The following is a 14,878-nucleotide window of genomic DNA, read 5'->3' as shown; positions in this document are numbered from 1 at the left end:
AAAACAGTATCAGTTAATTGTAACTTAAAAAATAACCTGCCCATTTTTGCAACAGCTCGTTGACAAAAGCTGGAGTCCACCTCCACAAAATGTAGCAAATCCTTCTCATAGAAAGGAAGTTTTTTGCATTATTGTTTAAGCTTTCATCTTTTATGTCATCCTTGGTATTTATATGAACTTCTGTGTTTCTATTACAATTTTCCCAACGGATGGTACCCAGTTTCAAAAGCAATAGAGGGCAAAATTATTTTGAAAGAAACATGGCACAAGAGACCACATTTTCTATTTTATTTATAAATACTTATATACTACTAGTTAGTAAATTAAATATTTTTGCTAAGTTTTTGGGTGAATATTTTGGAAAAACTAAGAATTGTGATATTGCTGAGGAGTCCTGAAAGTGACTAAATCAATCTTACTTTTTGAAACAACACTGATCACCTGATGGAAGCCTACTGGACTACAATCATTAAAGATTATGTTTTGAGTATTAAATGTATAAAAATCTGCAACAATTCTCTCAACTAATAAGAAAATTTCTTTTTAGAAGTTGTGGAGCTAATAAGCTGATATTATGGTATTGATTTTTCCTCTGTAAGAATGACTGATACTGTGACATGAAATAAGCACACTGAATTACAGGATTTTTAATATAAACTGTACATTAATCTCCTTTAGATTTCTCCCTACTGGGTATTTTAGATTTTCCATAAATTACTGACCTAATCTTCACATAAATAAATTAATTCATGGGACATCTGACTGATCAGGATGTTTGAAAATAGAACTAGTAGCTTATAATTAGTCTTCTTTGTGTCTTTCTAACCTGTGTGTTAATGGGAGAAAAGGGGATGCTTCTTCTGCAAAAATGTTTATACAACACTGGCCTCAGAAGCCCAAAGCTTGGAAGGCACTGACAGACTATTTTCCTCCCATTGTGATTACCAATTTATTATTCTGACACCAGCAACACAGCCCATGGAGAGCACCACCTTTCAGCTTAGTTGAAATTTCTACTGCACTGGTAAAACAGCATTTCTGTAAAAATTGTGGTACAGGAACAAGATCTGACGTCTTCCTGGCACATGTTCTTTGGAGGGATACTTGTTCTGAATAATATGGATAGCTCATTACCTGCCTTCATGAGTAATGTATCTATTGAAAGTTTAGTTTACATCACATTATTCCACAATGTATACTACGCAAAAGTTCACTATGTATAAAATCCCTCACAATACCACCATCCATTGATTATAATACAAAATGCGGCTCATGATTTTAGTCTTCTGAATTGTGCCTAACTTAGAGGATTAAAATAGTGTAAAATAGGCAGTAGAAATGCTCGCTCTGTGTGTATACATGCATTTCTATATGAATCTACAGTTTACATACCTTCTGGCTACAAGACCTGCATATATATACACCTGCTAATTGAACTGATTTGAGTTCCACACATAAAGTACAATAGAAACAAACTTACAGACCGGGGGGTGAGGGGAGTGGGGAAAGACTTAGCATGAAAGGCAGATAGTAAGGATAAAATTATAAAATCATGAAAACATAAAACTGCAAAGTTTCAAGTTTTCTGGTCAATCATTCTTAAATAACAACCTTTTATTCAGATAAGAACAAACCCAACAGTTTAGAGTCATTGAATATTTACTGATCTGCATGAGATCATGAGTTTCAATCCAGAAGCATTCTAAAAATCTTTATAATTTTATATACTTGAGAAGCCAATTGAGAAGCAAAATGAAACTCACTCCTTCAGAAAGATAAGACTCCACAGCTCAGCTTGGATGCTTGCAGCAATTAATAAAATTTAAAAAAAAATGCATGTTCTATCATTACTGTTAGACAGTTTCTTTGGGATGATATAAAGCTTAGGATAATTGATTTCATATATTTTTTTAAATTAAGTTATATATTTGACCCCTTTTATTTACCACTTTTTGAAAAATATATTTTTTCAACAACTAAGTTTTTATCCTTCCTACACACTGAACATACCACTTCTGTACAGTTATGACATTCAAAAGAAAATCACCCTCAAGTAAATAAAACACCTTTCTGGTTCTCTTTCCTAGGAGCCATTTACATAGTCTATGTTCTTGAATTATAAAATTCTCATCCTTTCCAGATACTGCATGCACAGTATACGAATTTCAGTAAGAAAACAAAAGAAATTTCTCATTGTGAAATAAATTCAGCATAAATTTGTATTCAAAAAACAACAAAAAATTAAATGTTATATTTAAACACATTTCTTAAGATGACACTGAGATCACTTGTGTGGTTTATTTCTTCCTCAGACATCCGTTTTACCTTCTACCTATAATGACATAGTCTTTATTCTGTGTGCAAGAACAACAAAAATTACAACTTGAAGAGAATATGAGTTTTCTGATTCCTCATAAAATAAAATGTGACAGACTATCTAGCTTGGCAGATTATTTGCATAATAATTAGTTGCCATCTAGTCTCATAAAATAAATAAAGGCATAAAGTATTTTCATGTTCTGTTCATAAGAGAATAAAAATTAAATTCAACAGTATGTTAAGAAAATAAAGGTAAGTTAGAAAGAATAGAGAAAGATGGACAATATTCTTGACAACTAGTCAAGGAAATCAAATTAACTCTCCCACCCAGTTTTTTGGACTACGCTGGGAAATCAATTAAAGCACAGAATTCTAGAAGACAGCAACAAGCTGATCTGATATAATCTGATCAGGCAGCAAAAATCTGAAAAGTACAATAAACAGCAATGCACTGAGGTTGCCTGCAACAATTTCGAAATGATTTTAGTCAACTTTAAGAGACATTTATATGACTACTATCATATTCAACCCTAACTGAGTGAAATGCAGAATTTTATTTACACAAGTTTTGTGGCTTTCACAGTGCCAGAAAGCAATGATTGCAGAACCTGTCATGAGAAATAAACATTGTAAAATATTATTTAATATTAACTCATTAATAATACTTCACCCCATACATTAAGAAGTGGCATTTCCATTTTTTTTCTTCCAAATTTCAGTTGTTCACAGAATAGGAGAAAATAAATGCGATCCCACTTTTTATTTCAAAATCCTAAAACTTATACTCATGAATTAAAATAGAGCAGTGACAAACTGAGTGGAGAGCACAGGCCAATTTCATTTCCTTTCAGAGACACACAGGCTCTACCTAAATATACAGAATTAGACAATTTGCCTAAATTACCTACTTATAAGCAATTCACAGATGCAACAGCAAGTGTAACATCTATAAAATTCCAGAAATAGCAGAGTGTAGATAGTGTGAGAATTGAAGTTCTGTTTTTGCAGTGGAAAACTCCACTAACCTTGCATATTCAAAAGTGATTGTGCAGGCATAACAGTGGCATAACATTGGAGAGTATGTTATGTAGAGAAGGGGACAGTGGAAGGTCTCACTGTCCCAAAATAAGGAGGATAGCTAAGAAAAACAGGATAAGCAGTGTGAAATCAGTAAAAAACAAAAAATCACAGGCCCTCTAGTCATGAGAGGAAAAGGAGAAATTAAAGGTTGGTCCAATAAAATTGTACATACATGGTATAGTAACAAACGTTGAGTAGGTTATGAAACTGTAGTACTCAGCCGATGAGGAAACAGGTGAGGAATCAAGCATCGGGTAGGGGGGATATAAGGTTATGATAAACTTTTGCTGTGCGCTCCTGCTTGCAGGACACCCGCCATTGCAATCACAAATAAAAATGCTGCTTCACTGAGATTCTCGCCTGAGCCCGTATTATTGGCTGCAGATTGTTTCTCACAATAGGAGGTTTGTTTCTTTCATGGGTAGGAGAATAAATAGCAAATTATTCAGGTGGGCATGCAGACCATTCAAATTACTGAAAAAAACTGCATCTGAGAATTTAATTAGGCTTAATATCTTATAATTCCCTTCTGACAGCTTAGAAGTTCTATGAAAGATACATATCTTATATACCCTGATCAATAATAAATAACATACAATAAAGTGCACTTATTTTGGGGGCGCATGCTGATCAGTGTGGAAGTTCTCTTTATTAGGGTATTACGAACGTTAGGATATCTTAGATTTGAAGTGATAATGCAGTTGAAGGTTTGGTAATGAGAAATGCAAGCACAGTTACAACATCTGACTATACTGCAATGTCACCTTACACTATTCTGTAAGCATTATAGTAAGTAGGCTTGTAAGAATAAAGTAAAAAATTAAGAAACCTAAGGTAGAGAATTATTAAATAACTATTTCTATTCATTACTTCTTGCTTCTTACCATGGGTTAAGTAACTAAAAGTTACAATGAAACAGTTTAGGTTTTGTTCATCTACAAAATAAATAAATAAATAAATAAATAAATGTATTTTTATTTCTGAACTGATCAAACATTTAAATTTGTCACTTTTTTTGTTGATAGAACTTAATTCACAGTTGTTAATTTCATATAAGGATAAGTCAAATAAATATGAATACGTGAAATACTTCCTTAGTTCAGTGACATGAGGTAGAATTATTTACATCATGATGACAAAAATTATTTTGCTTTCCTCATTAATAAATAACACTGTAATACAATAATGCTTTTATGGGAATGATTTATGATTCAAACAAAACTTCTTATACTCTCCATAGGTTCATAAAAGTCACCCAGTCCAAGGATTCTTTTGTTCATTTTTCAGTTGCCAGGTTTGAACTGATGGTAATAAATGATCTCTGAGAATCATGTTTCTATTTTTTTGTAAATATTTCAATAGATTAACTGCACCTGCTCCTCAATGCCATAGAAAAAATAACTTTATTATGGTTATGGAGCAGTAACATCCCAAGAAAACAGAAAAACTAAAGAATCTGCTACCACACAAATCCCCTCACCCAGAAAATTCTGAAGCAAGAGAAGTAATGAGAAAAAAAAATCCATATTCAGAAATTTAACATTCTTCGATGTTACTTACCCCTTCACTGGCATTATCCCCTGTGTTGGCCAGCATTTCTTGAAGGGCTCTGACAGACAGGGACTGTTCAAGTACAAAATTACAAATGCAAAGGTCCGGAGGAACATACTGTAAAATTAAATTAAACAGCATAAGAACAGAGAAGCAGACCAGATTAAACAGGATGAAAAGTGTTTGAACACATGTGTTTTAATTTTAAAATCTGTATTTGTGTGTGACAATTTGTTTTTGAGATGCATGCTATCTCATTGTATCAAAATAATACAAAAACATTCTTCATAATTTGTCATTGCAGCAACTTTATATTTGCTATAGCTCTACTGCTCACAGTAAAATAAATCACCCTCAGGTTCAAAAGTGGAAAAATTCTCTCTACATACTATTGCTTTCCTGTCTTTTAGAATAACTTCATGAACATTTTATTTGTTCTCTAACATCACTGACAAAACAGAAGAGAAAGCGTATGATCTTATTTGATGTATAAAGTTAAAACTCTGAATATATTTATAGCTGCCACTAAATGTCAAAGATTCAGAATCTTCTGATATAATAATACAAACTATTTAGGGACCTTCTCCTCGATTATTGGATCAATAATGACTGCTACTTTTGAAACATGAAAGTTACATTCACTTCAAAGAGAACAGCGTTATTTTCAATGTGTTAACACTGATGCATCCAATAAAAGATATGTACAAAAAAAAAGTCTCAGGGGAATCTTATCAACATACATAAACACCTGACAGGGCAGTACAAAAAAGAATCAAATCCTCAGTGCTGCCAGTGAAAAGACAAAAGGGAATTGACATGAATTGAAATACAGGAAATTCTATTTAAACATGAGAAAAGAACTTCTTTACTGTGAGCATGGTTGAACACTGGAACAGTGAAATGCTAAACTTTCTGAATACTCTGTAGCAAGCTAACAAACAATCAAGAATAGTATTGGAATTCCTAACTTTTGATCTCTTCATTTTTTCTTTTTGACAGTGTTTTCAAATACATTTTGGAAAAAAATTTTAAGCCAAAGACTTGAGACTGAAATTGCATAGATTAGATTTACATAATTGTAACGTATATTATTGAGGCAACATGAGTCCCTGCATCTTTTGTACACAAATAATTTCTTACTAAGTAGTTCATAATTTCAGTAATTCCCATAGGAAAAACTTAAACTGTAATATTCATCATCATTCATCTCTACTGTGCTTTGTTTCTTTTTTTCCTTTAGTATTCATTACCTGCATCTGTATACATCCATTTTTACTAATAAATTGTAAAGAAATAACATGAAAGTTGTTTATGGAATTATAAAAAAAAAAATTAACAGAAGTGTTTTGTAATCTTGAATCCCTTCAGCATGCCACACAAATTACCAGAACAGCTTATGGTCAACAAATCATACAACCTCCCTTTTTTTTCCTCTATGTTTCTACAAATATTTTAAAGACATTAACTTTCCTTTTCCTTGTATCCCCTCCCTTTCAGCTACTTTCATCTTCTGATTACATACAACTCAGATAAAAATCATGAAATTACACCTCTTTATTCCAAAATTAACAGACACACTGACTTTTTTTTTTTTTTTCCTATCTTGTTCTTTCTTCCAGAAATTACTTGAACGGAAAAGCATCTCTTTTCTTGTTTTAACAATATTTGGCCAAAGTTAGTAAGAGAAGAAACTGTCACATGTACTTAAAATAGATTTTGGCTATGGTAAAGTTGTCAGCTGTAGTAGAGAATTTAGTAGAAGCTATCAGTGTGATTAACATGCCTTGGATCTTATTTAATGCAATTTCTTCTTAACACGTAGATGCTATCCAGCTTTATAAAGCAATTTCCAGGGATGAGTAATCTACCTCAGGTAAACAGTACTGTTTTAACAGGGAGGATATTCATTTTAAGAATGAATTCTTAACTTCTGATTTGGACTAGGTTCTCACTTCCAGTCTTAGGATCTTATTATACTTCTGCTTTCTAAAATAAAAAGACTTCTATTATCTATGTTCCCATTTTAGATAGTTATGGGCAGTGTCCACATTTCCTTTTTTAATCCAAACATACTGTATTCGTCCTCCATGTACTATCATGACTCTCACTGCACTTCCTGGAGACATTTTACTAACATTCCTACCAATTTGAATGTCATGACTGGACTCTCTATTCCAGCAACATTGCTGCAGAAGTAATAAATCAATACCCACAAATTTAAAGAGGTAGTGTAACTTCCCATCTCCTGCCATGTTTCTTTTCATGATACCTCTAAAGACTATATTAGATCCCCTTGAGCACAGCATCACTCAGGAAACTCATGACTGCATGACATCCACCATGACCTTCATGTTCCTTATAGCTGACAAGAATAGTTCCTCATTTTGTAAACATATTTACATATTCAGTTTTTACATTCTATGCTGGTAGCACTGAAATATACCTCTACTTTCTATTAAAACATAAGGTACTGCAGACCTTCCTGTGTGTGACATGACTTCATGAATTGCCAGTTCCCCAATGTTTCCATCATCAGAAAAAAACATGTACGCAAATTTAAATCATCTTAATTGAGAAAAATAACAGCATAGCAGTGAGAAAAGAACCCTGAAGGATTTGATCAGAAACACATTTATTCAGTAACAATTTTTAGTCCACTGGATGTTTGTCATTGTAGTTTTGTTATTTCGTAAACAAAATTTTGTCTAAATGTTGATGAAACATCTTCGCTAAGAGTTGTTTGTACGTATCATACTCTCTAAACATCTGTATCAACTTTCTACTTATTTTTAAAACAGATTTAGATATTTAAATAACTTTCCAAAATTCTTAATTGTTCTCAGGTATAACTAGCAGTTCAGAAACCTCCCTGGTAAGCTCTTTTAAAATTATTGTATTACATGCTTTCTAAACCTCTTAATTTTAACTTCATTAACTTAATTTTAATTTCAGAAGCTTCTGTAGTAGTATCTGCTACTAAGTCATTAAAAGTAAAGTAGGTTCTACAAAATTCTACAGTCACATATACCGTTCCTCCTTTCCTTCGACTAGGATGAGGAAAAACACTATCTTACATATTGAGACCATCAGTAATAGATATACCACACTGTAGTTGAGCTGTCAATTAATAAACAATTCCCAATCATTGTTGAAAAATTTTAAGACAATAGTTGAAAATACATATGTGAAAACTAAATGCTTTAACTTAAGCATGTGAAAGGATTATTGGGATTTTTAAAGTATACAGGAGATAAATTATCATTGCTAAGCTCTTGGAATGCAATTTAATGCAGATTTAGAAGTAGCATGACTTTTCATGTTTGAGATGAACAAGAGCCTCTTATACTGCATAAACAAACACTGTGGATTTAACACGGTCATAATATCTAGACTAAAAATAGGACCACACAGTAATATTTCAATAGGAAAGATACAGCGATCCCGCTAAAAATCAGGAGAATTAAATGATCAGGAAGAAAAGAACAGAAATAAAGACACAAAAATAAAGAAAAAGAAAAGGATGCAGGGAGAAAATAGAAGAGAGGGAGTAGGTCCTGCATTTGCCTTCATTCTTAACATTCTGCTTTAGTACAAGTCTCAAGTTTCCTGTCTCCTTTCTCCTGTCAAGCTCGTCTTCCTACTCTATTTTTTTTCTTCATAACTCTCTAGCTTCTTTTCTTCCTTTTGACACTTATCTTTAAAACTTCTGAATATTTAATAATCCTGCCCTCAGAACTCCCAACTTTCTGCTTAATCAACCTGGTTAGAAGCAACACTTAATGTCAGTAACTAACAATTGACAGTACTTCTGGAAGTATCAGTCCTGCACACCAAGATATTTGAAACTTCAGCAGTGATAGGAAGAAGCTTTTAAGTGAACTTAGATCTTATTAACAGTCTGGAGACATAATCTTGAAAATATGAAGCATTTCAGGTACAGAGTTAAGTTAAAGAGTAGTGGCTTTTGACTGTTAATAAATAAGTATGCCTCAAAGTATATTTAGAATCTTTAAGAAATCTCATGTTGCAGTCACAGAAGGAGAAGCATACAAAAAGCACATCTAGCACCACATTAAAGAAACCACAATTATATGTATTCACGATAGTAAGTAGGTTAACATTCATTGACCGATTACACCAGCTGAGAGCATCTACTTCTTACTTTAGCTTCTGATGTTGGTTCCAAAAAGCACAGGCGATTCCCAAGTCCCTCAGCTGCCAAGCAAAACTTCCTTTGTTCTTTGTGAACGCTGGCAACACACTGAAGTACTACTTCGTCATCCTGTCACAAAGCAAAGTAGAAGAAAGAAGAAAGGAAAGTAAATAATCAGAAATTGCATACACACTATAGTGCTAAAAAAATGGAACACTGGAATCTGCTGAAAAGGACATTTCTTATATTCCTATAATTGTTATCATGTACATATATATAGATTATGTTGACGTGTATGTTTACAGATGTGCATGTATAGATTTGTATTCAAGACTGCATCAAAGTGACACACAATACATATCATCTCCAGGACTTTGACAAGTGCTGTGCTCCTCAGTAGCCTTAGCAGTGACTAGCTACGGTGTCAAAAAAAAATGGAAGTATGCCACTACTCAGTGATACTCTATAAAACAGGATTAGTTTTTACAGTAAAAATCTATGACTCTGATCTTGCAAGCAACAGTAATCTACACATAATTTAATTTCTTTTGTTAGCACAGTATGCCTCCAATGTAAGCCCTCTGATGCACAACCTTAATTTTTAGTCTCATTTAATTTTGAAACTTTCTACAACCAAAGATCCAAGAGGCATTTTTCAAGTGACTGTTTGAATAAGTTATAAGAATTTGCTCGTCAAAAGACATATTCCAAAAACAAGACAACTGTGGGAAAGTGAGGCAAAACTGTCTTATTTAGTTATCCTAGTTATACTGAAAGTTCTTTTACAAATTGTTACATAATGCAGTGCCAGAGACACTTACTTATAAAGTGCCAAGCCCTTATCCACCTCTTAACATGTGATACTAAACTTGATATAAACATGCCAAACCAGATTATTTTTAGTGTTCAACTGTGTGTACACTGTGTAAAAATCATTTAAATTTCCACTACTTGTCCACTAATCAAGCGTAACACCACTTGTAGACTAGCAGGTAGAAGAACTTATTTTTACAAAGGTATTTAGCTGTTCACCAGAAGACACTGCCTTAGAAGTTTTTAAGGGGGCGGAAGCTGATAAAGTAAGAGCAACATGATACGTTAGTGTCCCAACCAGCTATGCTACACTGGTGTCAATTATTATTGTCAAAGCAGATACACAACAGCCGCCTGTCCTGAACTAAGAGATCACTTGAACAATTATGTTCTAAAATCAGCACTTCTTTTTCCAGTCCATTATGCAGCTCAAATAGTATGACAGGAGCACAGCTACTGACACTTGAAATAAAAGCTGGAAGAGACAGAAGTAAATTTCACCAAAGGAATTAAGTGAAGTATCCTTTAAAATGGGAATTCAGAAGCTTTTTTTTCACTTGTGTGGTTTCCCAAGTGTGGGAAAGTTACATGGCTTTCTTTCAGGTGGTGTTTCACTGCCTACTTACTACTACTACCATGTATAGCTATTATATTTAAAACTAACCAATCAGCAGTTACAGACAGTGTTTCCTTACCTAGAATTTTTAACAGTACAATATGTGAATTCATGAATTTTATATATAAAAAAAATCAAACATCTATAGTGAAGCAGGATGTAAAACAAATTACCTAATTAATGCTGAACATTTTTTCCCCCTGCTGTTTCTGCTTCAATTTCTGTAAAGTGTTCTCTGAAATTATTTCAAACTTATTCGTTTGAAATATTTCATATTTCATTGAAATTATTTCATATTTCAAACTTATTAGTAAAAACCTTGCTGTTTTTTAAAGTTCTGTATAATGAGCAGGAAAATATACACAGTAAACTTAAGCACTTATTACTACTTTCCTTTGTTCATGAATTTTTAACACTTGAAATTAGAATATCTATTGGGGGGGGATAAGAACAAAGTATAAGATAAAAGGATAGATAATTTTTCATCATCTGGTTTCTTTATCAACTTTTGAATATACATATTTCAGAGATTTGAAAAGAATAAAATACTAAAACATGAATTTATAAATACCGAGATTTAGAGTGTAATTGAGACTGTCCCCTAGTTTGCACTTATTAGTGTATTACATTAAATTACTTATATATAGCTGCAATTGTATTTATTCTCCCTACCACATTCAAGTATTCATCACTCCACACACATGCATATACACAGTATCTACTGAAATTCATTCTTCTAAAAAATAAAACGATGCCTTCAGACAACATAGATACAAACTTAATTAAAATACATAACTAAAATATACTATTTTCTTTTCAAACACATGCACATAAAAATGCCAAAAGTTTCTAGCAAAAATGAAATTGATATTTTAATTTTCTAGAATGCAAAAAATAACAATTTTTAGAATTTACACTGGCTTCACAAAGTCCTTACTGATCATTAAATGCCATAATAATAAAATACTAATAATATCTGAAGGATCATACGCAACATCCAACATCAATGTTTTACATTATTCCCCTAGATCCCCAACGTCCCCTTTCACTTGCAAATGCATTGGTTGATAAAAGTATCATTACACAGGATGAACAACTTCAATACTGATGGCAATTTCAGACAGTTTTAGAGTAGAGTTTTCAAGAGTTTATTATTCAGGCACAGGTGAACTGAACATAAGGAACCGGTGGAATCTATATAATCTAGAAGTAAGACAACGACCTGCTGTTAAGATGATTCGATATTATAGTAAACTTACTGAAGTAAGATCGTTCTAGTTGAGGTCTGAAATTGCTTTTCTGGCCTGAAGACGTTAAACAGAAATTAGTGTTGGAGTTATCATCCTATAATGAAATTGTACCAGCTTCTTGAGACTTCTCTCAAACAAATTCTGGTACTTTAAATTTTTTTCCTGGTAAACTCATCTTCTTCTTTTCCTTATTTTTAAATACACATGGTGCCAGAGCCATTTAACCTTGACCTTTATTTCTCTTACAAAGAATTTAATATATTTATTTCAATATACCTTTTTCAGTATGAAAACGATTAAGCCTGCAAACCCAATGAGATGCAGAGAATCATGTGATGAGTAGTGATGTGGTATTAAATTATATACAGCAAAATCTCAAAGATAAACAAAAGCAAAGCAAAGCAAAAGCAAAACAAACCCCATGCAACTTCCTTGAGATCCAGTTTGTCAAGAAAATTTATACACTGACCAAAAATAGAGGAAAGGGATATATAACTGCACGTGTTTGTCTTTTAAATGTTACCTTTCTTATCTAAAAGCTCAGACTTTCATTTATTTATTTATTATTTTATTTATTATTTTTTAAATAATAACACACTTTTAGAGCATATCGATTGATAGGCTGGAAAGCACCTCTGTAAGCAATTGTACAACACCTCACCACCTCACTAGAGGTGTTTCAGTAAGCAAACGGGAGTCATGGCGGGGGGAGGGAGGCATAATTTCAGGTTGATCAAAATACTTCCACGATTTAATGAGTGCATGGATAAATAATAAATTTGCATACCACTAGGCATTGCTCAAGAAATGACCATCCCTATTATTTCTCAAAGGCTACGCACATTCTAAGTGTAGAGTAACAATAACTGGTTTCCACCAGTAACATTAATAATTATACAGTTAACCTTGAGATAGATTGTGTACTACCATAATCATATCTATTCAGGAATAGAGACGAATTGCAATTTTTAACTTTTTTTTTTTTTTTAATGAAGAGAAAATCAAAATTACTCCTTTCTCCTGGTTAAGTTTCATGAATCAGTCCTTTAGCAATGTGATGGAGAACAACTGAAACCTTCAGCTTAAAAAAAAAACAACAAACAATTGTAAGAATATTTATACATACAAACGTACTGATATTACTAAAATACATTTCAGGTAGCCTGAAATTCTGCAGGATCTACTGAGTTTCATCTAGCTAATGTGTCATAGTTCCGTCACATATTATTCACCTATTTATACAAATACAGGAATTTTGCAAAAAGAAGAAAGCTTTGGAGATGTTTTCTCTCTCTTTTTTTTTTTTTTTTTAATGTAACTACATAATTGTTCATACTGAAACCATAAATTTTTATTCGCTTTGGTCAGAGCTGAAGACGCAATCTGATTTTGTACTACATAGTAACATCTGCATAGGTTGAGTTATTATATCTGAGAAATAAACATACTTCTGAATGACAGTCAGTCAATTCAGTATCTTCTGCTTTGAAGATGGAAATCCTTACCAAAACAGAACTTCACTTCCTTGCAAAAGTATGTCTAATATTAAACAATTTCTTTAATTGAAAACTGTTCAGCAGCAAAACATTAAGAAGCATGAAATCCACCTAATTAAAAAAAGAGTTTTTTTAATGAACCACAGCTCAACCGTTCATTACCAGACAGTATTTAGGCTTAGTCTTCAAGTTATCTTTCCTCCTCAGATTTCATAATAATGGTAAACTTAAATTGTTTTAAATAATTAAATAAACTTACCACTGCCATCGTAAGCCAAAACTTATACAATATTGATTTTACTTAATCAATGACTTGACTTCCTGCAAAGTGATTCAGTAATCAAGGTGAAACAATGCATTCTAGGCATGATCTTGTTTCAGCTTAGTTCAACGGTTTTTCAACTCAGGATTTGAGAATAAAGGAATCTCAACAGCTAAAGGAATTGTTTCTTCATCTGTTACATATACATCCCAGGATTAAGAATTATAATAATTTAGACAATACACTTAAGTCTGTATAGAAATTGTATTCAACAGTAAACTTCTGTATGCTTTGTATTAAGTCATATTAAGAATCACAAAGCCATCAATACATTAAATATACAAAGGCATATTTATATATATGTATAAAATGTACAAATTTTGCTGGAAAATGACTTCCTGTATTTAGCTTGTTACCAAACGATTCAACATCTACCTGATTCAATCTCTATTCTCTATTATACTCAGTACTGAAAATGAACTGATAAAATTGACATGACACTGAAAACTCCAGTAAGACACACAATCAGCTGCTTACTACAATCTACAGGTTAAACAGCAAAGCTGTTCCTGAAAGAGGCATGCGTATTTTGCTTGTATTTTACTCACAGTTGCACATAAACATGCAAGTACTTGCACATGAACCACTAACTTAAATGTAAAACTGGCGTGGTTGAAAGAACAGTGTAAAACTATGGAGAAGTTTTATCTTATAATATATACTTTCCATGAAGAACTGTATATTACTATTTAACAGATTATAATTAAAAATAAAAAATAAAAAATCTGAGCTCCTCTTTTACATGGTAACACAAGAAAGCACATCAAGTTAATGCACTTCACAGCCCTAACTACCATCATATGGTTACACTTGCTGATTAAATATCATCCTTGCAAAGAAATGTACAAAATAAAAATCCATGGCCGTCTTCCCAATTTGATGGATACCACCTTACTCATGTATGTATCTTACTGTATCACAAAACACAGATGCAAACAAAAATGCTGACTAACATTTGAGCACTAGCTTTAAAAACTGTTCTCCCACAGGACCGCATTCCTTTCAAGTTTTCTAGAATGATCTTGTAGAATATGTAAAATTCACCAGATAGTTCCTTTTAAAGGTGCTGCAGTCTTCTCAACAAGTAAGGAATCGCAGGCAGAGTTGACAATGATCTAACCACTACCAAAGATGAAGTTGGTAAATTTGTTGATGCACAACACTTCCTTTCACAAGAGGAATGGTCTCACTGCAAAGTTGTCTCCAAGCACTTGTATTTTCTGCAGAACTTTGTCCAAAATGCACAGATTCAGTGCATGTTTATTGTCACAAAGATTT

At 32.6% G+C, this 14,878-nt stretch overlaps 1 protein-coding gene across 1 annotated transcript in view; it reads right to left on the bottom strand.

Annotated features, from left to right (window-relative positions):
- The window catches only part of RYR3 (ryanodine receptor 3), a 243,301-nt gene that overhangs the window by 176,851 nt on the left and 51,572 nt on the right, over nucleotides 1–14,878 (bottom strand). The window contains exons 4-5 of the mRNA XM_083839378.1: nucleotides 9,113–9,232; nucleotides 4,960–5,067 (exon numbers count right to left, since the gene is read on the bottom strand). Of these exons, the coding sequence (XP_083695504.1) occupies nucleotides 4,960–5,067; nucleotides 9,113–9,232 (228 nt within the window). The remainder of the gene's footprint in view (nucleotides 1–4,959; nucleotides 5,068–9,112; nucleotides 9,233–14,878) is intronic.

Source organism: Anser anser (genome assembly GCF_964211835.1).
Source record: "Anser anser genome assembly, chromosome: 5".
In the NCBI taxonomy this organism is placed as follows: domain Eukaryota; kingdom Metazoa; phylum Chordata; class Aves; order Anseriformes; family Anatidae; genus Anser; species Anser anser.
Note: the sequence above shows the minus strand (reverse complement) of the source record. Positions and strands in the feature narration are given on the sequence as shown.